Below are 22936 nucleotides of genomic sequence, written 5' to 3' on the forward strand. Positions count from 1 at the left end.
ACATCATGCTCAAAATGTGAGGTTGGAAAAAAAAATCTTCCCTGCCTCAAATTCCCTTTTTCCCCTCCCCTTCCTGCCTCTGGTTTTCCTCCGCCCTCGATTTTTCCTCTCCTATCTTGTGCTCGGTGAACAGAAAATGTTGAGGTTGGAAAATTCAAATTCTCCTTTTTTTTTTTCCAATTTTCTCCTCCCATTTCCCCTCCCACATTGTGCTCAAAATGTGAAGTTGGAGGAAATTCAAATTTCCTTTTTTTTTCCTATTTTCTTCTCCCATTTCCCCTCCCAAATCTGAGCTTGGAAAAAAAAATCTTCCCTGCCTCAAATTTTCCTTTTTTCCCTCAATTTTCCCCTCCCACACCATGCTCAAAATGTGAGCTTGAAAAACTCAAATTCCCTTTTTTTTCCCCAATTTTCTCCTCCCATTTCCCCTCCCAAATGTGAGCTTAAAAAACTCAAATTCCCTTTTTTTCCCTCAATTTTCCCCTCCCACACCATGCTCAAAATGTGAGCTTGAAAAACTCAAATTCCCTTTTTTTCCCAATTTTCTCCTCCTATTTCCCCTCCCAAAAGTGAGCTTGGAAAACTCAAATTCAATTTTTTTCCCAATTTTCCCCTCCCACATTTTGCACACTGAGCACAAAATCTGAAGTTGGAAAAAAAAAATAAAAATCCTCACCCAGCCTCAAATTCTCATTTTTTTCCCCTCCCACATCGTGCTCAAAATGTGAGGTTGGAAAAAAACAAAAAAAATTCTTCCCTGCCTCAAATTTTCCTTTTTTCCCTCAATTTTTCCCCTCCCTTCCTTAGGGCATGGAACTGTTGGGTTGTGTTGTTTTTAATGTTTTTCTTTTCTACTCCTTTGCACTGACTTTGGCTATATATAAAAAAAAAAAATATTTAAAAAAACAACAACAACAACAAAAAAATAAACCCAAAAAACCAGAAATTCACCCCAAAAACCCGACTGGCCCAGCCCAGGGGGAGCCCTTAATCCTTTTTATAAATAGAATTATTTAAATATTAAATAGGAAATAACATTTTTTTGTGCTTTTTTTTTTTTTTTCCCCCAAAACCTCGTTATTTATTACGCTTTTTTGAGTTGCTCTTTTGATAATTCTTGGGGTTTTTCACCCAAAAAAAAAAAAAAAGACAAAAAAAAAAAGACAAAAAATTTTTTAAAAAATAAATCAAGTCTCACTTGAATTTTGGAGACTGTTCCCCCCCTTGCCCCGCCCCCTAAAAACCTAAAGAACCTCAAAAATTCGGTGCTAAAACCCCCCAAAAAACCCAAAGGGACCCCCCCCCAAACCCAGCTTTAACTGGGGACCCCCAAAATCCTCCCCAAAATTTCTTCAGAGATTTTTTCAGAGCCCCAAAATCTCCTCAGAGTTTTTTTCAGACCCCAAAATCCTCCCCAAAATCTCCTCAGAGTTTTTTTCAGACCCCAAAATTTCCTCAGAGATTTTTTCAGACCCCCAAAATCTCCTCAGAGGTTTTTTCAGAGCCCCAAAATTTCCTCAGAGTTTTTTTTCAGAGCCCCCCACCCTCTATTTGGGGTCCCCTAAAATGAGGGATGAAGGTGTTGGGGGCTCCTTCTCTTCCAAAATATGGGGATTCCCACAAAATATTGGGATTTTAGTCTGAAATATGGGGATTACACCCTCAAAATATTGGGATTAATATTGGGATTTTACCCCCAAAATATTGGGATTTTACACTCAAAATATTGGGATTTTACCCTCAAAATATTGGGATTTTAGCCCTAAAATATTGGGATTTTACCCTCAAAATATTGGGATTTTACCCCTAAAATATGGGGATTTTACCCTCAAAATATTGGGATTTTAACCCCAAAATATTGGGATTTTACCCCCAAAATATTGGGATTTTACCCCCAAAATATTGGGATTTTACCCAAAATATGGGGATTCCCACAAAATATTGGGATTTTACCCCCAAAATATTGGGATTTTACCCCTAAAATATTGGGATTTTACCCCTAAAATATGGGGATTCCACCCCAAAATATGGGGATTACACCCCAAATATTGGGATTTTACCCCCAAAATATGGGGATTCCTCAAAAAAAATGGAGATTACACACCAAATATGGGGATTGCCTCCCAAAATATTGGGATTTTACCCTCAAAATATGGGGATTCCTCCAAAAAAATGGGGATTACACCCAAAATATAGGTATTCCCCCCCAAAATATTGGGATTACACCCCAAAATATGGGCATCCCCCCACCAGAATATGGGGATTTCCTCCTCAAAATATGGGGATCCCCCCAAAATATTGGGATTCCACCCTAAAATCTGGGGATCCCCCCCAAGTTTGGGGTTTGACAAAGGGGGAGGAGTTTGGGTGACCCCAATCCCAGCCCCCCCCACCCATGGGGACCCCAAATTCCATCCCTGGGATCTGGGGGACCCCCAACCACAGCCCCCCCACCCATGGGGACCCCAAATTCCCACCCATGGGGACCCCCAGCCCCATTTCCCCCTGAGACTCTGGGGTTCCCCCCACCCCAATTCCCCCCATTTTGGGGGTCCCCCCACCCCAATTCCTCCCTGAGACTCTGGGTTCCTCCCAGCCTATTCCCCATTTGGGGTCCCCCAGCCCCATTCCCCATTTGGGGTCCCCCAGCCCATCTGCATTTGGGGTCCCCCAGCCCCATTTTTGGGGTCCCCATTCCCATTTTAGGGTCTCCCCACCCCAGCCCCATTTTGGGGGTCCCCAACCCCATTTTGGGATCCCCTAGACCCATTTTGGGGTCCCACCCCATCCTCATTTTAGGGGTCCCCATCCCCATTTTGGGGTCCCTCACCCCATCCCCATTTTGGGGGTCCCCATCCCCATTTTAGGGTCCCCCCATCCCCATTTTGGGGTTCCCACCCCATCTCCATTTTGGGGGTCTCCATTCTCATTTTAGGGTCTCCTCACTCCATCCCCATTTTGGGGTGTCCCATCCCCATTTTGGGGGTCCCCCATCCCCACTTTGGGGGTCCCCCCTGGCCCCATCCCCATTTTGAGGGTCCCCACCACAGCCCATCCCCATTTTGGGGGTCTCCTCCCCCAGCCCCATCCCCATTTTGAGGGTACCCCCATCCCCATTTTGGGGTCCCCCAGCCCCATTTCAGGGTCCCCATCCCCATTTTGGGGTGTCCCCCCCAGCCCATCCCCACTTTGGGGGTCCCCCATCCCCATTTTGGAGCTCCCCCAGACCCATTTTGGGGGTCTCCTCCCAGTCCCATCCCCACTCTGGGGGTCCCATCCCCACTCTGGGGGTCCCATCCCCATTTTGGGGGTCCCGGCCCAGGTCCCATCGAGCCGAACAAACCAAAGCTGTTCCCTGTGCCAGGGACACCTCGAGCACCTCAGCAGCACTGCTGCCCCCTCCCCAAATTGGGGGATCCCCCTGCTGCCCCCTCCCCAAATTGGGGGAACCCCCTGCTGCCCCCTCCCCAAATTGGGGGGATCCCCCTGCTGCCCCCTCCCCAAATTGGGGAGATCCCCCTGCTGCCCCCTCCCCAAATTGGGGGATTCTTCCCTGCTGCCCCCTCCCCAAATTGGGGGATCCCCCCTTTCCCCCCTCCCCAAATTGGGGGGATTCTCCCCTGCTGCCCCCTCCCCAAATTGGGGGGATCCCCCTGTTGCCCCCTCCCCAAATTGGGGGATCCCCCTGCTGCCCCCTCCCCAAATTGGGGGAATCACCCCCCTGCTGCCCCCTCCCCAAATTGGGGGAACCCCCTTGCTGCCCCCTCCCCAAATTGGGGGAACCACCCCCCTGCTGCCCCCTCCCCAAATTGGGGGAACCCCCTGCTGCCCCCTCCTCAAATTGGGGGATCCCCCTGCTGCCCCCTCCCCAAATTGGGGGATCCCCCTGCTGCCCCCTCCCCAAATTGGGGGATCCCCCTGCTGCCCCCTCCCCAAATTGGGGGAACCCACCCCCTGCTGCCCCCTCCCCAAATTGGGGGATCCCCCTGCTGCCCCCTCCCCAAATTGGGGGAACCCACCCCCTGCTGCCCCCTCCCCAAATTGGGGGGATTCTCCCCTGCTGCCCCCTCCCCAAATTGGGGGGATTCCCTTCCCCCCTCCTCAATTTAGGGGGATCCCCCTGCTGCCCCCTCCTCAATTTGAGGGGATTCTCCCCTGCTACCCCCTCCTCAAATTGGGGGATCCCCCCCTGTTTCCCCCTCCTCAAATTGGGGGAACCCCCCCTGCTGCCCCCTCCCCAAATTGGGGGAACCCCCCTTCCCCCCCTCCTCAATTTGAGGGATTCCCCTTCCCCCCTCCTCAATTTGAGGGGATTTTCCCCCTGTTGCCCCCTCCCCAAATTGGGGGGAATCACCCCCTGCTGCCCCCTCCCCAAATTGGGGGGATTCCCTTCCCCCCTCCTCAATTTAGGGGGATCCCCCTGCTGCCCCCTCCTCAATTTGAGGGGATTCTCCCCTGCTACCCCCTCCTCAAATTGGGGGATCCCCCCTTTCCCCCCTCCCCAAATTGGGGGGATTCTCCCCTGCTGCCCCCTCCCCAAATTGGGGGAACCCCCCTTTCTCCCCTCCTCAAACTGGGGGGATTTTCCCCCTGCTGCCCCCTCCCCAAATTGGGGGGATCCCCCTGCTGCCCCCTCCTCAATTTGAGGGGATTCCCCTTCCCCCCTCCTCAATTTGAGGGGATTCCCCTCTGTTTCCCCCCTCCTCAATTTAGGGGGATCCCCCTGCTGCCCCCTCCTCAATTTTGGGGAATTCCCCTCTGTTTCCCCCCTCCTCAATTTGGAGGGATTCCCCTTTTTTCCCCTTTTCCATTTCTTCTCCAGTTTTCCCCCTTTTTTTCCCTTTTTTCCAGATTTTTTACCCTTTTCCCCCTGATTTTTTTCCTCCTTTTCCCCATTTTTCCCTTTTTTTCCTTTTTTTTCCTTTTTTCACCCCCTTTTCCCCCCTTTTTTTCTCCCTTTTCTGTTTCTTCTCCAGTTTCCCCCTTTTATCCCTGATTTTTTCCCCTTTTTTCCCCTTTTTTTCCCTTTCCCTCCCTTTTCCCTCCTTTTCCATTTCTTCTCCAGTTTTTTCCTCCTTTTTTCCCTGATTTTTTCCCTTTTTCCCCCTTTTTTCCCTCTTTTTCCCCCCCTTTTTTCCCCTTTTCCATTTTTTCTCCACTTTTTCCCCCTTTTTTCTCCTTTTTTCCCTGATATTTTTCCCTTTTTTCCCCGATTTTTTTCCATTTCCTCCCTCTTTTTTTCCCCCTTTTCCATTTCTTCTCCAGTTTTTCCCCCCTTTTTTCCCTTTTTTCCCTGATTTTTTTCCTTTTTTCCCTGATTTTTTTCCGTTTCTTCTCCAGTTTTTCCCCCTTTTTTTTCCTTTTTTCCCAGATTTTTTCCCTTTTTTTCCCCTTTTCCCCCAATTTTTTTCAATTTTTCCCCTTTTTCCCCCATTCCAATGCCAGACCCAAAACTGTAGGAATTTTCTACGACCTCCAGGTGGCTTTATCTTTATCTTTATCTTTATTCTCTTTATCCTCCCTGTAAATATCTATTTTTTAAACCTGACAGATGAAGAACAAACGAGGATGTGCAATACCCCAAACCCCCGAGCAATTCACGCATTTATTTTATTTTCAATTTTTTTTTTTGGCTTTTTCCCTTTTTTTGGATTTTTTTCCCCCTCCCCTGATTTCCCAGGAGCTTTTGTACCTGTAAAATATTGTAATTAATGATTTGTTGTAACGAGATCTACTGTAAGTTTTGTACTGTACTGGCTGAGGCTCTGGTTCAGAATAAACGGGAATTATTTAATGTGCCCACCCCAGAGCCACCAGCGTCCCTGGGGACACCTTGGGGACAGCAGGGGACATCCAGGGGACATCCAGGGGACAGTGGGGACAGCCAGGGGACACCCAGGGGACATTGGGGACAACCAGGGGACATTGGGGACAACCAGGGGACATTGGGGACATAGAGGAGGGGACACAGGATATTGGGGACACCCAAAAATGGAGGTAAAAGGACATTGGGGACACTGGGGACATCCAGGAGGGGACACAGAACATTGGGGACACCCAAAAATGGGGACAAGGGACATTGGGGACACACAGGGGACATCCAGGAATGGGAGAAAAGGACATTGGGGACACACAGAAGGGGACACCCAGGAGATGCTGGGGACATCCAGGAGAGGACACAGGACATTAGGGACATCCAGGGGACATTGGGGACACCCAGGGCACATTGAGGACATCCAGGAGGGGACACTGGGGACACCCAGGGGACATTGGGGACACCCAGGGGACACTGGGGACACAGGGGGGCACCCTGGGGACATCCAAGGGACATCCAGGGGACATTGGGGACAGCCAAAAATGGGGGGAAAAGGACATTGGGGACACCCAGGGGACACTAGGGACAACCAGGGGACACCCAGGGGACATTGGGGACAGCAGGGGACACCGGGGACATCCAGGGGATGTTGGGGACACCCAAAAATGGGGACAAAGGACATTGGGCACATCCAGAAATGGGAGAAAAGGACATTGGGGACACACAGAAAGGGACACAGGACAGTGGGGACAACCAGGGGACCTTGGGGACATCCAGGGGACAGTGGGGACATTGAGGAGGAGACACTGGGGACATCCAGGGGACATCCAGGGAACACTGGGGACAACCAGGGGACACTGGGGACATCGAGGGGACACCCAGAGGACATCCAGGGGACCTTGGGGACACTGGGGACAACGAGGGGACATCCAGGGGACACTGGGGACAGCCAGGAGGGGGACTGGGGACACAGGGGGGACACACAGGGACATCCAGGGGATGTTGGGGACAGCCAAAAATGGGGGGAAGAGGACGTTGGGGACACCCAGGGGACATCCAGGGGACACTGGGGACAACCAGGGGACATCCAGGGGACACTGGGGACAGCCAGGAGGGGACTGGGGACACACAGGTACATCCAGGGGACCTTGGGGACAACCAGGGGACATTGGGAACATTGAGGAGGAGACACTGGGGACATCCAGAGGACATCCAGGGGACATTGAGGACACCCAGGGGACACTGGGGACATCGAGGGGACACCCAGAGGACATCCAGGGGACATTGAGGACACCCAGGGGACAGTGGGGACATTCAGGGGACACTGGGGACACCGAGGAGGGGACTGGGGACAGTGGGGACAACCAGGGGACATCTAGGGGACAGTGGGGACAGCCAAAAATGGGGGGAAAAGGATGTTGGGGACACCCAGGGGACACCCTGGGGACAGCAGGGGACACTGGGGACACCCAGGGGACATCCAGGGGACATTGGGGACACCCAGGGGACATCCAGGGGACATTGGGGACACCCAGGGGACATTGAGGAGGAGACACTGGGGACATCCAGGGGACACTGGGGACAACCAGGGGACATCCAGGGGACACTGGGGACAGCCAGAGGACACTGGGGACAACCAGGGGACAGTGGGGACAGCCAGGGGACACACAGGGACATCCAGGGGATGTTGGGGACACGCAGGAATGGGGACAAAGGACATTGGGCACATCCAGAAATGGGGGAAAAGGACATTGGGGACACACAGAAAGGGACACAGGACATTGGGGACAACCAGAGGACACTGGGGACAGCCAGGAGGGGACTGGAGACACAGGGGGGACACAAAGGGACATCCAGGGGATGTTGGGGACAGCCAAAAATGGGGGGAAAAGGACATTGGGGACACCCAGGGGACACTGGGGACAGCCAGGAGACACTGGGGACACAGCTGGGGACATCCAGGGAACACTGGGGACATCCAGGGGACACCCAGGGGACACTGGGGACATCGAGGGGATACCCAGAGGACATCCAGGGGACATTGAGGACACCCAGGGGACATTGGGGACATCGAGGGGATACCCAGAGGACATCCAGGGGACATTGAGGACACCCAGGGGACATTGGGGACATTGAGGAGGGGACACAGGACACTGGGGACACCCAAAAAGGGGGACAGAGGACACTGGGGACATCCAGGGGACACTGGGGACACACAGGAGGGGACTGGGGACACAGGAGGGACACACAGGGACATCCAGGGGATGTTGGGGACAGCCAAAAATGGGGGGAAAAGGACGTTGGGGACACCCAGGGGACATTGAGGAGGAGACACTGGGGACATCCAGGGGACACTGGGGACAGCCAGAGGACACACAGGGGACAGTGGGGACAACCAGGGGACATCTAGGGGACACTGGGGACAACCAGGGGACATTGGGGACACACAGGGGACATTGGGGACAGTGGGGACAACCAGGGGACACCCAGGGGACACTGGGGACTGCCAGGGCATGTTGGGGACACGCAGGAATGGGGACAAAGGACATTTGGCACATCCAGAAATGGGAGAAAAGGACATTGGGGACACACAGAAAGGGACACAGGACGTTGGGGACAACCAGGGGACATTGGGGACATCCAGGGGATGTTGGGGACAACCAGGGGACAGTGGGGACATTGAGGAGGAGACACTGGGGACATCCAGGGGACATTGGGGACATCCAGGGGACATCCAGGGGACACTGGGGACACCTAGGAGGGGACAAAGGACATTGGGGACATCCAGGAATGGGGACAGAGGATGCTAGGGACACCCAGGGGACACTGGGGACATCCAGGGGATGTTGGGGACAGCCAAAAATGGGGGGAAAAGGACATTGGGGACACACAGGGGACATCCAGGGGACAGTGGGGACACCCAGGGGACAGTGGGGACATTGAGGAGGAGACACTGGGGACATCCATGGGACATCCAGGGGATGTTGGGGACACCCAGGGGACATTGGGGACAACCAAGGGACACGTTGGGGACATCCAGGGGGGACACCCAGGGGACATTGGGGACATCCAGGGGACACTGGGGACATCCAGGAGGGGACTGGGGACACAACGGGGACACCCAGGGGACGTCCAGGGGATGTTGGGGACATTGAAGAGGGGACACAGGACACTGGGGACACCCAAAAATGGGGACAAAGGACACTGGGGACATCCAGGAGGGGACTGGGGACACCCAGGAGGGGACAGGGGACATCCAGGGGACACTGGGGATAGCCAGGAATGGGGGAAAGGACACTGGGGACACCCAGAGTACATTGGGGACATCCAGGGGACATTGGGGACATTGAGGAGGAGACACTGGGGACAACCAGGGGACATCCAGGGGACATTGGGGACAGCCAGGGGACATCCAGGGGACACCCAGGGGATGTTGGGGACACACAGGGGACAGTGGGGACACACAGGAGGGGACTGGGGACACACGGGGGATACCCAGGGGACATTAGGGACATCCAGGGGATGTTGGGGACATCCAGGGGACACCCAGGGCACGTTGGGGACACCTAGGGGATGCTGGGGACACCCAGGGGGCATTGGGGACATCCAGAAATGGGGACAAAGGACACTGGGGACACCCAAGGGACAGTGGGGACATCCAGGAATGGGGACAAAGGACATTGGGGACAGCCAGGGGATGTTGGGGACATCCAGGAGGGGACACAGGACACTGGGGACATCCAGAAATGAGGACAAAGAACACTGGGGACATCCAGGGGGCATTGGGGACAGCCAAAAATGGGGACAAAGAACACTGGGGACACCCAGGAATGGGGATAAAGGACATTGGGGACACCCAGGGGACACTGGGGACATCCAGGAGGGGACAAATGATATTGGGGACATCCAGGAGGGGACACAGGACACTGGGGACATCCAGAAATAGGGGAAAGGACATCGGGGTCTCCTTTGGGGTTTTTTAGGGGACACCCAGGGATGGGGAGAGGGGACTCTGGTGACCCTGAAGAGGGGACACGGGACACTGGGGACCCCCGGATTTGGGGACACCCCCAGTCCCTGGGGACCCCCACGGGTGACAGGGGACACGCCCCTCTCCGGACTACATTTCCCAGCAGCCCTCGCGGCGGGCGCGCCTGGCGGATGACGTCACACGCAATGCGCGGGCGTTCTAACGTCACACGCAGTGCGCGGGAGTTCTCACTTCACGCGCGCGGCGTGGATCCCTCCGCCCACCGCAGGAAAAATAGTCCCTACCCCATCCTCGCTCCCGTTAATTTCTCTCCAACTCCCGCCGCTCGCCGCCCACCCCGCCCTCCCCGGTGCCTCGGGTGGAGCCGCCGCGAGGCCTCCTCGGGTGTCCCCGCGGGCACCGGAGCGGCGGCGGCGGCAGCGGAGGCGCTTCCGGGCGGAGGGAGCACATTGATAAGGGCGGCGGTGCTTCGGCTCCGCCTCTTCCGGTTCTCCCTCAGAGCCGCCATGGTGAGCGCGGCGTGGCCGGGCGGGCCCGGGGGGCTCCAACGGGGCTCGGAGGAGCCTGAGGGGGCTCGGGGAGGGATGTGAGGACCGTGTGGGGCAGGGGGTGCGGGGAGGAGCCCTTTGAGGGGGGCTCGGGAAAAGATGGGGGGCCCGTGTGGGGCAGGGGGGGCTGAGGGGAGCCCTTTGAGGGGGCCTCTGAGGGGTTTGGAGGGGCTTGGAGGGGGATGTGGGGCCCATGTGGGGCTGAGGGGAGCCCTTTGAGAGGGGCTCTGAGGGGTTTGGGGGGGCTCGGGAAGGGATGTGGGGCTGAGGGAGGGTTTTGGGGGGGGGGCTGAGAGCCTCGGGAGGGGATTTTGGGGTTTGGGGGGGCTCTGAGGGGGATGTGGGGCAGGAGATGCTTTTGGGGTGACTGTGGGGGCGGATGGGGTCTGTGTGGGGCAGAGGGAAACCCCAAAGCCTTTATGGGGCTGGGGGAGGATACAGAGAAACCCCAAAGCTTTTATGGGGCTGGGGAGGTGTAGGGGCACCCCAAAGCCTTTATGGGGCTGGAGAGGTGCAGGGGCACCCCAAAGCCTTTATGGGGCTGGGGGGATGCAGGGGCACCCCAAAGCCTTTATGGGGCTGAAGGATCCTGATGAGACCCTTGAGTGCTCTGGGCTTTTTTATGGGGCTGGGGGCGGCTCTGAATGGGGGATCCCAGGAGAGCATTTCCAGGGTTTTTGTGGGTTGGGAAGAGCTTTATGGGAGGGTCTCCAGGGTTTTTCTGGGGCTGGGGGCAGCTCTGTGGGGTTTTTATGGGATTGGGGGCAGCCCTGTAGGGAGAATCTCTGGGGATCCCCAGGGTTTTTATGGGGCTGAATGGAGGATCCCGAGAGGGGAATCTCCGGGGTTTTATGGGGTTGGGGGCAGGTTTGTCCTGGGATCTCTCTGGGGTTTTTGTGGGATTGGATACAGCTCTGTAGGGCCAATCTCTGGGTTTTTTTGGGGACAACCCTCTAGGGACAATCCTTGGGGTTTTTATGGAATTGGGGACAGCTCTGTAGGGACAATCTGGGGGTTTTTGGGTACAGCTCTGTAGGGACAGTCTCTGGGATTTTTATGGGATTGGAGGCAGCCCTGAAGGACGAATCTCTGGGGTTTTTTGGGGGCAGCTTTGCGGTGGGATCTCTAGGATTTTTATGGGATTGGGAACAGCCCTGTAGGGACAATCTCTGGGGTTTTTATGGAATTGGGGACAGCTTTGTAGGGAGAATCTCTGGGGTTTTTATGGGGCTGAGTGGAGGATCCTGAGAGGGGAATCTCCAGGGTTTTTCTGGAATTGGGGACAGCCCTGTAGGGAGAATCTCAGGGGTTTTTATGGGATTTGAGGCAGCCCTAAAGGGGGAATCTCTGGGATTTTTTGGGTACAGCCCTGTGGGAACAATCTCTGGGGTTTTTATGGGATTGGGGGCAGGTCTGTGGTGGGATCTCTCTGGGATTTTTGTGGGATTTGGGACAGCTCTGTAAGGACAATCTGGGAGTTTTTTTGGGTACAGCTCTGTAGGGAGAATCTTTGGGGTTTTTATGGGATTGAGGGCAGCCCTGAAGGGACAGTGTCTGGGGTTTTTATGGGATTGGGGGTGGCTCTGAATGGGGGATCCCAAGAGGGGGATCTCTGGGGTTTTTGTGGGACTGGGTACAGCCCTGTAGTGACAATCTCTGGGGTTTTTATGGGGTTGAATGGAGGATCCTGAGAGGGGAATCTCCAGGCATTTTATGGGATTGGGTACAGCCCTGTAGGGACAATCTCTGGGGATTTTTTGAGGACAACCCTCTAGGGACAATCCCTGGGGTTTTTATGGGACTGGGGATAGCTCTGTAGGGACAATCTGGGATTTTTTGGGTACAGCCCTGTAGTGACAATCTCTGGTGTTTTTATGGGATTTGGGAGAGCCCTATAAGGACAATCTCTGGGGTGTTTATGGGATTTGGGGACAGCTCTGTAGGAACAATCTCGGGGGATTTTCTGGGGTTGGGGACAGCTCTATAAGGACAGTCTCTGGGATTTTTTGGGTACAGCCCTGTAGTGACAATCTCTGGAATTTTTATGGGATTGGGAACAGCCCTATAGGGACAATCTCTGGGGTTTTTATGGGATTGTGGGCAGCTCTCTAGGGAGAATCTCTAGGGTTTTTCTGGGATTGGTGTAGTGACAATCTCTGGGGTGTTTATGGGATTTGGGAACAGCTCTGTAGGGACAATCTGGGATTTTTTGGGTACAGCTCTGTAGGGAGAATCTCTGGGATTTTTATGGGATTGGAGGCAGCTCTGAAGGACGAATCTCTGGGGTTTTTTGGGGGCAGCTTTGCGGTGGGATCTCTAGGATTTTTATGGGATTGGGAACAGCCCTGTAGGGACAATCTCTGTGTTTTTTATGGAATTGGGGACAGCTTTGTAGGGAGAATCTTCAGGGTTTTTATGGGGCTGAGTGGAGGATCCTGAGAGGAGAATCTCGAGGGCTTTTCTGGAATTGGGGACAGCCCTGTAGGGACAATCTCTGGGGTTTTTATGGAATTGGGGGCAGCTCTGTAGGGACAATCTCTGGGGTTTTTATGGGATTTGGGGCAGCCCTAAAGGGGGAATCTCTGGGATTTTTTGGGGACAGCTCCGTGGGGACAGTCTCTGGGGTTTTTATGGGATTGGGGGCAGGTCTGTGGTGGGATCTCTCTGGGATTTTTGTGGGATTTGGGACAGCCCTGTAAGGACAATCTGAGGGTTTTTGGGTACAGCTCTGTGGGGACAATCTCTGGGGTTTTTATGGGGCTGAATGGAGGATGCTGAGAGGAGAATCTCCGGGGTTTTTATGGAATTGGGGACAGCCCTGTAGGGACAATCTCCGGGATTTTTTGTACAACCCTGTAGGGACAGTCTCTGGTGTTTTTATGGAATTGGGGACAGCTCTATAGGGAGAATCTCTGGGATTTTTCTGGGATTGTGTAGTGACAATCTCTGGGGTGTTTATGGGATTTGGGGACAGCCCTGTAGTGACAATCTCTGGAATTTTTATGGGATTTGGGACAGCTCTCTAGGGAGAATCTCTGGGGTTTTTCTGGGATTGGTGTAGGGACAATCTCTGGGATTTTTATGGGATTGGTGTAGTGACAATCTCTGGGGTGTTTATGGGATTTGGGAACAGCCCTGTAAGGACAATCTCTGGAATTTTTATGGGATTTGGGAACAGCCCTATAGTGACAATCCCTGGGATTTTCTGGGAACACCCCTACAGTGACACTCTCCATCCTTTTCGGGGCTGGGGTCCGCCCCTGGGAGTCTCCTTTGCTGACCCCTCCCCTCTCCCCTCCCCTCTCCCCTCCCCTCGCAGACCAAGAAGAGGAGGAACAACGGGCGGGCCAAGAAGGGCCGCGGGCACGTGCAGCCCATCCGCTGCACCAACTGCGCCCGCTGCGTGCCCAAGGACAAGGCCATCAAGAAATTCGTCATCAGGAACATCGTGGAGGCCGCTGCAGTCCGGGACATCTCCGAGGCCAGCGTCTTTGATTGTGAGATTGGGGTTTTTTGGGGGTTTTTTGGGGGTTTTTGTGGGGTTTTGTGTGCTGCTAAATCTCCTAAAGGAGACTTCAGTGGGGTTTTTTTCCCGTTTTTGGGTGTTCTCAATGGCATTTCTGTCCCCTAAAGGAGACCCCAATGTCCTTTCCCCTCTTTTTTGGGTGTCCCCAGTGTCCTTTTTCCCCATTTTTGGGTGTCCCCAATGCCATTTGTGTCCCCTAAAGGAGACCCCAGTGTCTTTTATCCCCATTTTTGGGTGTCCTCAATGTCCCTTGTCCCCATTTCTGGGTGTCCCCAATGTCCTGTGACCCCTCCTGGATGTCCCCAGTGTCCTTTTTCCCCATTTTTGGGTGTCCCCAGTGCCATTTGTGTCCCCCAAAAACCCCTAAAAGAGACCTCAGTGTCTTTTTCCTCCATTTTTGGGTGTTCTCAGTGTCTTTTGTCCCCATTTTTGGGTGTCCCCAATGCCATTTGTGTCCCCTCAAGGAGACCCCAGTGTCCTTTCACCCCGTTTTTGGGTGTTCTCAGTGTCTTTTGTCCCCTCCTGGATGTTCCCAGTGCCATTTGTGTCCCCTAAAGAAGACCTCAGTGTCTTTTTCCTCCATTTTTGGGTGTTCTCAGTGTCCCTTGTCCCCATTTCTGGGTGTCCCCAGTGTCCTGTGACCCCTCCTGGATGTCCCCAATGTCTTTTGTCCCCATTTTTGGGTGTTCTCAATGTCTTTTGTCCCCTTCTGGGTGTCCCCAATGCCTTTTGTGTCCCCCAAAAACCCTTAAAGGAGACCCCAATGTCCTTTCCCCCCATTCCTAGATGTCCCCAGTGCCATTTGTGTCCCCTAAAGGAGACCCCAGTGTCCTTTCCCTCCATTTTTGGGTGTCCCCAAAGTCTTTTGTCCCCATTTTTGGGTGTGCCCAATGCCATTTGTGTCCCCTAAAGGAGACACCAAAGTCTTTTTCCTCTGTTTTTGGGTGTTCTTAATGTCCTGTGTCCCCATTTTTGGGTGTCCCCAATGTCCTGTGTCCCCTCCTAGGTGTCCCCAATGCTATTTCTGTTCCCTAAAGGAGACCCTAGTGTCGTTTGTCCCCATTTTTTGGTGTTCCCAATGTCCCTTGTCCCCTCCTAGGTGTCCCCAATGCCATTTCTGTTCCCTAAAGGAGACCCTAGTGTCGTTTGTCCCCATTTTTGAGTGTTCCCAATGTCCTTCCCCCTTTATTTTGGGTGTCCCCAGTGTTTTTTGTTCCTTTCTGGATGTCCCCAATGCCATTTGTGTACCCCAAAAACCCCTAAAGGAGACCCCAGTATCCTTTTCCCCCATTTTTGGGTGTCCCCAGAGTCTTTTGTTTCTTATTGGGTGTCCCCAATGCCATTTGTCCCCATTTTTGGTGTCCCCAATGCCATTTGTGTCCCCTGAAGGAGACCCCAATGTCCTTTCCCCTCTTTTTTGGGTGTCCCCAGTGTCCTTTTTCCCTATTTTTGGGTGTCCCCAGTGCCATTTGTGTCCCCCAAAAACCCCTAAAGGAGACCTCAGTGTCTTTTTCCTCCATTTTTGGGTGTTCTCAGTGTCTTTTGTCCCCTCCTGGGTGTCCCCAATGCCGTTTGTGTCCCCTCAAGGAGACCCCAGTGTCTTTTATCCCCATTTTTGGGTGTCCCCAATGTCCCTTGTCCCCTTCTGGGTGTCCCCAATGCCATTTGTGTCCCCCAAAAACCCCTAAAGGAGACCCCAGTGTCCTTTCACCCCATTTTTGGGTGTCCCCAATGCCATTTGTGTCCCCTCAAGGAGACCCCAATGTCCTTTCCCCCCATTTTTGGGTGTTCTCAATGTCTTTTGTCCCCATTTTTGGGTGTCCCCAGTGCCATTTGTGTTCCCCAAAAACCCCTAAAGGAGACCCCAATGTCCTTTGCCCCATTTTTGGGTGTCCCCAGTGTCCTTTGCCCCATTTTTGGGTGTCCCCAGTGTCTTCTGTCCCCATTTTTGAGTGTCCCAAATGTCTTTTGTCCCCATTTTTGGATATCCCCAATGCCATTTCTGTCCCCTAAAGGAGACCCCAGTGTCCTTTCCCCCATTTTTGGGTGTCCCCAGTGTCTTTTGTCCCCTCCTGGATGTTCCCAATGTTCTTTGTCCCCATTTTTGGGTGCTCCCAATGTTTTTTGTCCCCTTATTGGGTGTCCCCAATGTCCTGTGTCCCCATTCCTGGATATCCCAAATGTCCTGTGACCCCTCCTGGATGTCCCCAGTGTCCTTTTTCCCCATTTCTGGGTGTCCCCAATGTCCTGTGACCCCTCCTGGATGTCCCCAATGTCCTTTGTCCCCATTCCTGGATGTCCCCAATGTCCTTTTGTGTCCCCCAAAAACCCCTAAAGAAGACCTCAGTGGTTTTTTCCCCCATTTTTGGATGTCCCCAATGTCCTTTGTCCCCATTCCTGTGTGTCCCCAGTGTCCTGTGTCCTCTTCTGGATGTTCCCAATGTCCCTTGTCCCCTCCTGGATGTCCCCAATGTCCTTTGACCCCAAAAACAGCCCCTGTCACCCCAAAACATCCCTTCTGACCCCCCAAGGAGCCCCCCAAAAACAGCCCCCCCGGGGTCCTGCACAGCCCCTCTGGGAGGGTTTGGGGTCCCCAGGGGCTGATTTGGGGCTACCTGAGCTTGGCTTGGCTGGTTTTGGGGTCCCTGGCTGTGGTTTTGGGGTCTCTGAGGATGTTTTTGGGGTTCCTGGAGCTGGTTTTGGGGTCCCTCACCCCCATTTTCCCTCCCAGCTTACATGCTGCCCAAGCTGTACCAGAAGCTCCATTACTACCCTTGGGGATGTTTTTGGGGTCCCTGGCTGTATTTTAGGGCTGTTTTTGGGGTTCCTGGGTTGTTTCAGTGCTGTTTTTGGGGTCTCTGAGGATGTTTCTAGGGTCCCTGGGTGGTTTTTGGGGTGGTTTTGGGGTTTCTGAGGATGTTTTTGGGGTCCCTCACCCCATTTTCCTCCCCCAGCCTACGTGCTGCCCAAGCTGTACGTGAAACTCCATTGCTGCCCTGGGGATGTTTTTGGGGTCCCTGGCTGTATTTTTCGGGTCCCTGGAGCTGTTTTTTGGGTCCCTGGGTGTATTTTTGGGGTTCCTGGTTTTGGTTTTGGGGTCTCTGGAGCTGTTTTTGGGGTCTCTGGAGCTGTTTTTGGGGTCCCTCACCCCATTTTCCTCCCCCAGCCTACGTGCTGCCCAAGCTGTACGTGAAGCTCCATTGCTGCCCTGGGGATGTTTCTGGGATCTCTGGGTGTATTTTTGGGGTCCCTGGATCTGTTTTTGGGGTCCCTGGCTGTGTTTTTGGGGTCCCTGAGGATGTTTTTGGGGTTCCTGGGTGGTTTCAGTGCTGGTTTTGGGGTCCCTCACCCCCATTTTCCACCCCCAGCCAAATGCTGCCCAAGCTGTACGTGAAGCTCCATTGCTGCTCTGGGGATGTTTGTGGGATCTCTGGGGTGTTTGTAGGATCTCTGGCTGTGGTTTTGGGGTCCCTGGCTGTATTTTTGGGGTCCCTGAGGATGTTTTTGGGGTCCCTGGAGCTGTTTTTGGGATCCCTGACCCTGTTTCCCCCCCCCAGCCTACGTGCTGCCCAAGCTGTACGTGAAGCTCCATTGCTGCCCTGGGGATGTTCCTGGGGTCCCTGGCTGTATTTTTGGGGTCCCTGAGGATGTTTTTGGGGTCCCTGGAGCTGTTTTTGGGATCCCTGACCCTGTTTTTCCCCCCCCAGCCTACGTGCTGCCCAAGCTGTACGTGAAGCTCCATTACTGTGTCAGCTGTGCCATCCACAGCAAGGTCGTTCGGAACCGCTCGCGGGAGGCGCGCAAGGACCGCACCCCCCCGCCCCGCTTCCGCCCCGCCGTGAGTCTGGGGGCGTCCCTCAGGGGTCCCTGAGGGTCTGGGGGGGTCCCTGAGGGGTCTGGGGGTGTCTATAGGGGAGTGTTCTGAAAGGGTCCCGAAGGGACTGCCCCACTTCCGCCCCGCCGTGAGTCTGGGGTGGGGCTGGGGGTGTCCCTGAGGGTCTGGGGGGTGTCCCTGAGGGGTCCCTGAGGGTCTGGGGGGGTCCCTGAGGGTCTGGGGGGTGTCCCTGAGGGTCTGGGGGGGGTCTGTAGGGGGTTGTTCTGGAAGGATCCCAAAGGGACTGCACCTCCCCACCCCGCTTCCACCCCGCCGTGAGTCTGGGGGGGGGTCCTGAAGGGGTCCCTGAGAGTCTGGGGGTGTCCCTGAGGGGGCTGGGGGGGGTCCCTGAGGGGTCCCTGAGGGTCTGGGGGTGTCCCTGGGGGGATCTGTAGGGGGGGATTCTGGAAGGATCCCAAAGGGACTGCACCCCCCCGCCCTGCTTCCGCCCCGCCGTGAGTCTGGGGGCGTCCCTGAGGGTCCCAGGGGGGTTTGGGGGTGTCCCTCAGGGGTCCTGGGGGGTCTGGGGGTGTCTATAGGGGAGTGTTCTGGAAGGGTCCCAGAGGGATTGCCCCGCTGTGAGTCTGGGGGCGTCCCGGGGGTGTCCCCAAGGGGTTCCTGAGGGATCTGGGGGGGTCTCCAAGGGGTCTTGGGGGGTCCCTGAGAGGTCTGGGGGTGTCCATGAGGGGTCCTGAAGGATCTGGGGGGTCTCCAGGGGGTCCTGAGGGGTCTGGGGGGGTCTGTAGGGGGGTGTTCTGGAAGGGTCCCAAAGGGACCACAACCCCCCTACCCCGATCCCACCCCACATGAGTCTGGGGTTGTCCCTGAGGGATCTGAGGGTCTCCAAGGGGTCCCTGAGGGGTCTGGGGGTGGTCCCTGAGGGGTCTGAGGGCATCTCCAAGGGGTCCTGAGGGGTCTGTAGGGGGGTGTTCTGGAAGGATCCCAAAGGGACTGCAACCCCCTGCCCCTCTGTGAGTCTGGGGGTGGTCACAGAGGAGTCTGGGGGGGTCTCCAAGGGATCCTGAGGGGTCTGAGGGCATCTCCAGGGGGTCCTGAGGGGTCTGGGGGTGTCCTTGAGGGGTCTGGGGGGGTCTATAGGGGGGGATCCTGGAAGGGTCCCAAAGGGACTGCACCTCCCTGCCCCACCATGAGTCTGGGGGGGTCCCTGAGGGGTCTGGAGGGGTCTCCAAGGGGTTCCAGGGGGTCTGGGGGCATCACTGAGGGGTCTGGGGGTGTCCTTATGGGGGTGTTCTGGAAGGATTCCAAAGGGACCACACCCTTCTACCCCGCCATGAGTCTGGGGGTGGTCCTAGAGGGGTCTGGGGGCATCTCCAAGGGGTCTGGGGGGTCCCTAGGGGGTCTGGGGGCATCTCCAGGGTGTCCTGAGGGGTCTGGGGGCATCCCTGAGGGGTCTGGGGGGGTCCTCAGGGGGGGATTCTGGAAGGATCCCAAAGGGACCACAACCCCCCTGCCCTGCTTCCACCCCACATGAGTCTGGGGGTGTCCCTGAGGGATCTGAGGGGGTCTCCAAGGGGTCCCTGAGGGGTCTGGAGGGGTCCCTGAGGGGTCTTGGGGGGTCTTCAGGGGGGAATTCTGGAAGGATCCCAAAGGGACTGTAACCCCCCCACCCCGCCATGAGTCTGGGGGAGGTCACAGAGGGGCCTGGGGGGGTCTCCAAGGGGGTCTGAGGGCATCTCCAGGGGGTCCCGAGGGGTCTGGGGGTGTCCTTGAGGGGTCTGGGGGGGTCTATAGGGGGGAATCCTGGAAGGGTCCCAAAGGGACTGCAACCCCCTGCCCCTCCATGAGTCTGGGGGCATCCCTGGGGGGTCCCTGAGGGGTCTGGAGGGGTCTCCAAGGGATTCCAGGGGGGGTCTGGAGGGGTCTCCAAGGGGTCCCAGGGGGTCTGGGGGTGTCGATATGGGGGTGTTCTGGAAGGGTCCCAAAGGGACCACACCCTTCTACCCTGCCATGAGTCTGGGGGTGGTCCCAGAGGGGTCTGGGGGCATCCCTGAGGGGTCTGGGTGTGTCCCTGAGGGGTCTGGGGATGTCCTTCAGGGGTCTGGGGGGATCCTCAGGGGGGGATTCTGGAAAGGTCCCTTGAGGACCAAATCCCCCCTGCCCTGCTTCCACCCCACATGGGTCTGGGGGTGTCTCTGAGGGATCTGAGGGCGTCTCCAAGGGGTCCTGGGGGGTCTGGGGGGGGGTCCCTGAGGGGTCTGAGGGCATCTCCAAGGGGTCCCTGAGGGGTCTGGGGGTGTCCCTGAGGGGTCCCAGAGGGGTCTGGAGGGGTCTGTAGGGGGTTGTTCTGGAAGGATCCCAAAGGGACCGCACCCCCCCGCCCCGCTTCCGCCCCGCCGTGAGTCTGGGGGCGTCCCTGGGCGGGTCCCTGAGGGGTCTGGAGGGGTCTCCAAGGGGTTCCAGGGGGTCTGGGGGGGTCTGTAGGGAGGTGTTCTGGAAGGATCCCAAAGGGACTGCACCTCCCTGCCCTGCCATGAGTCTGGGGGCGTCCCTGGGGATTATGAGGGGGTCCCTGAGGGGTCTGGGGCTGTCTCCAGGGTGTCCTGAGGGGTCTGGGGATGTCCTTCAGGGGTCTGTGGGGGTCCTCAGGGGGAGATTCTGGAAGGGTCGCTTGAGGACCAAATCCCCCCTGCCCTGCTTCCACCCCACATGGGTCTGGGGGTGTCTCTGAGGGATCTGAGGGGGTCTCCAAGGGGTCCTGGGGGGTCCTCAGGGGTGTCTCGGGGGTCTCCAAGGGGTCCCAGAGGTGTTTAGAGGAGCCTGGGGGAGTCCTGGGGTTGTCTGGGGGGTTCCTTAATGGGTCTGGGGGGGTCTCTGAGGGGCCCGAGGGGGTCTCCAAGGTGTCTGGGGGCGTCTCCAAGGGGTCCCAGGGTGGTCTGGAGGGGTCCCTGAGGGGCTTGGGGGGATTCCTGAGGGGTCTGGGGGAGTCTCCAAGGGGTCTGGGGGTGTCCCTGAGGGGTCTGGATGGGGTCCCAGGCGTGTCTGGGGGTTCCTTAATGGGTCTGGGGGGTCCCTGAGGGATCTGGAGGGTCCCAGGGGTCTCTGGGGGGGGTCTCCAAGGGATCCCAAGGGTGTTTGAGAGGGGATCTGGGGTGGTCTGGGGGGTCCCAGGGGTGTTCAGGAGGGTCAAAAAGGGTCTGGGGGAGTCCCTAAGGGGTCCCAGGGTGGTCTGGAGGGGTCCCTAAGGGTCTTGGGGGGATTCCTGAGGGGTCTGGGGGGGTCCCAGAGGTGTTTGAAGGGGTCTGGGGACATCCCTAAGGGGTCTGGATGGGGTCCCAGGGGTGTCTGGGGGTTTCCTTAATGGGTCTGGGGGGTCCCTGAGGGATCTGGAGGGTGACTGGGGGGGTCTCCAAGGGATCCCAAGGGTGTTTGAGAGGGAATCTGGGGGGGTCTGGGAGGTCCCAGGGGTGTTCAGGAGGGTCCAAAGGGGTCTGGGGGCTTCTTCAAGGGGTCCCTGAAGGGCTTGAGGGGGACCCTAAAGGGTCTGGGGGGTCCTGGGGGGATCAGAGGGGTCCTGGAGGGGTCCCAAGGATGTCCTGGGGGGGTCCCAGGGGTGTTTAAGAGGGTCCTGGGGGGGGTCCCAGGGGTGTTTGGGAGGGTCCTGGAGGAGTCTGGGGGCTCCCAGGGGGTCCTGGGAGTGTCCTGGGGGTCCCAGGGAGTTTTGGGGGGGTCCTAAAGGGTCCTTGGGGAGGTCTGGGGGGTCCTGGGGGGGTCCCTGGGAGGTCCTGGAGGGGTCTGAGGGGGTCCCAGGGGTCTGTGCCCCCCCCCCCCCCAGCACCCCTGACTTTGTTTCTCTCTGCAGGGAGCAGCCCCCCGACCCCCCCCCAAGCCCATGTGAGGAGACCCCGGCCCGGAGTGGGACCCCCAAGTGCAGAATCAATAAAAAATCTGCCCAGAGCCGGCTCCGTGTTTTTGGGGGGGGGGATTTGAGGGGGTCTCAAACCCCCTGGGGGGAATCTGGGGGCAGGACTGAGGGGGTCTCTTCCCCTTTGGGGGGGGAACTGAGAGGGTCTCAGCTCCCAGGGGGGGATTGGGGGGAACTGAGGGGGTCTCAACTCCCTTGGGGGGAAATTTGGGGAGGAGCTGAGGGGGTCTCTTCCCCTTTGGGGGGGAACTGAGGGGGTCTCAGCCCTCTGGGGGGAATTTGGGGAGGAGCTGAGGGGGTCTCTTCCCCTTTGGGGGGATTCTGGGGGGGCTGAGGGGGTCTCAATCCCCCTGGGGGGAAACTGAGGGGGTCTCTTCCCTCCCTCGGGGGGATTTTGGGGGGTCCTGAGGGGGTCTCAGCCCCCAGACCGGGGGGGTCCCCAAATCCCCCCAGGGCCAGGGGGTCGGGATGGGGTCAGAGCCCCCCGTTTTTGGGGGGCACCAGTGGGGCCCGACCCCCTCCCCATGTTTGGGGTGCCCGAGCCCCTCCCCGTATTTTGGGGGGGCTTTAATTGTCCCCAACCCCCCCCCGTCCGTTTTTTGGGGGGGGGTCTCCGTGGGGCCGGGCTGTGAACGGGGCTGGGGGAGGCACTGAGGGACCGGAGCGGGGACTCGGAGGGGAGAACCGGGACCGGGACCGGGACCGGGGGGGGCGAACCGGGATGGGCGGGGCTGAACCGGGCCAAGGGGCCGAACCGGGCTGGGGGATCCGGACCAGGATGGGCGGGGCTGAACCGGGACGGGAGGGTCCGGACCGGGCTGGGGGATCTGGACCAGGATGAGGGGGCTGAACGGAGCCGGGGGGGCGGAATCGGGCCGGGGGTCCGAACCGGGACGAACGGGGCCGAACCGAGCTGGGGAATCCGGACCGGGATGAGGGGGCCGAACCGGGCCGGGAGGGGCCGAACCGGGCCGAGGGGTCCGGACTGTGCTGAGCGGAGCCGAACCGGGAGAAGGATCCGAACCGGGATGAGGGGAGTCAAACCGGGCTGGGAGGATCCGGACCGTGCTGAACGGGGCCGAACCGGGCTGGGAGGGTCCGAACCGTGCTGAACGGGGCCGAACCGGGCTGGGAGGGTCCGGACCGTGCTGAGCGGAGCCGAACCGGGCCGGGAGGGTCAGGACCGTGCTGAACGGGGCCGAACCGGGCTGGGAGGGTCCGAACCGTGCTGAACGGGGCCGAACGGGGAGAAGGATCCGAACCGGGATGAACGGGGCCGAACGGGGCCGGGAGGGTCCG

The 22936-nt window shown here is 57.3% G+C and overlaps 1 protein-coding gene across 1 annotated transcript; it reads left to right on the forward strand.

The window, feature by feature from the left end:
- Nucleotides 1-10230: 10230 nt before the first annotated feature.
- On the forward strand, nucleotides 10231-21669 carry RPS26 (ribosomal protein S26). The gene is made up of 4 exons (XM_033083284.1): nucleotides 10231-10315; nucleotides 13674-13851; nucleotides 17588-17718; nucleotides 21575-21669. The coding sequence occupies exons 1-4, from the start codon at nucleotides 10313-10315 to the stop codon at nucleotides 21608-21610; spliced, it is 348 nt and encodes a 115-aa protein (XP_032939175.1). The 5' UTR covers nucleotides 10231-10312; the 3' UTR covers nucleotides 21611-21669.
- Nucleotides 21670-22936: the final 1267 nt, after the last annotated feature.

Source organism: Catharus ustulatus, chromosome 31 (genome assembly GCF_009819885.2).
Source record: "Catharus ustulatus isolate bCatUst1 chromosome 31, bCatUst1.pri.v2, whole genome shotgun sequence".
In the NCBI taxonomy this organism is placed as follows: domain Eukaryota; kingdom Metazoa; phylum Chordata; class Aves; order Passeriformes; family Turdidae; genus Catharus; species Catharus ustulatus.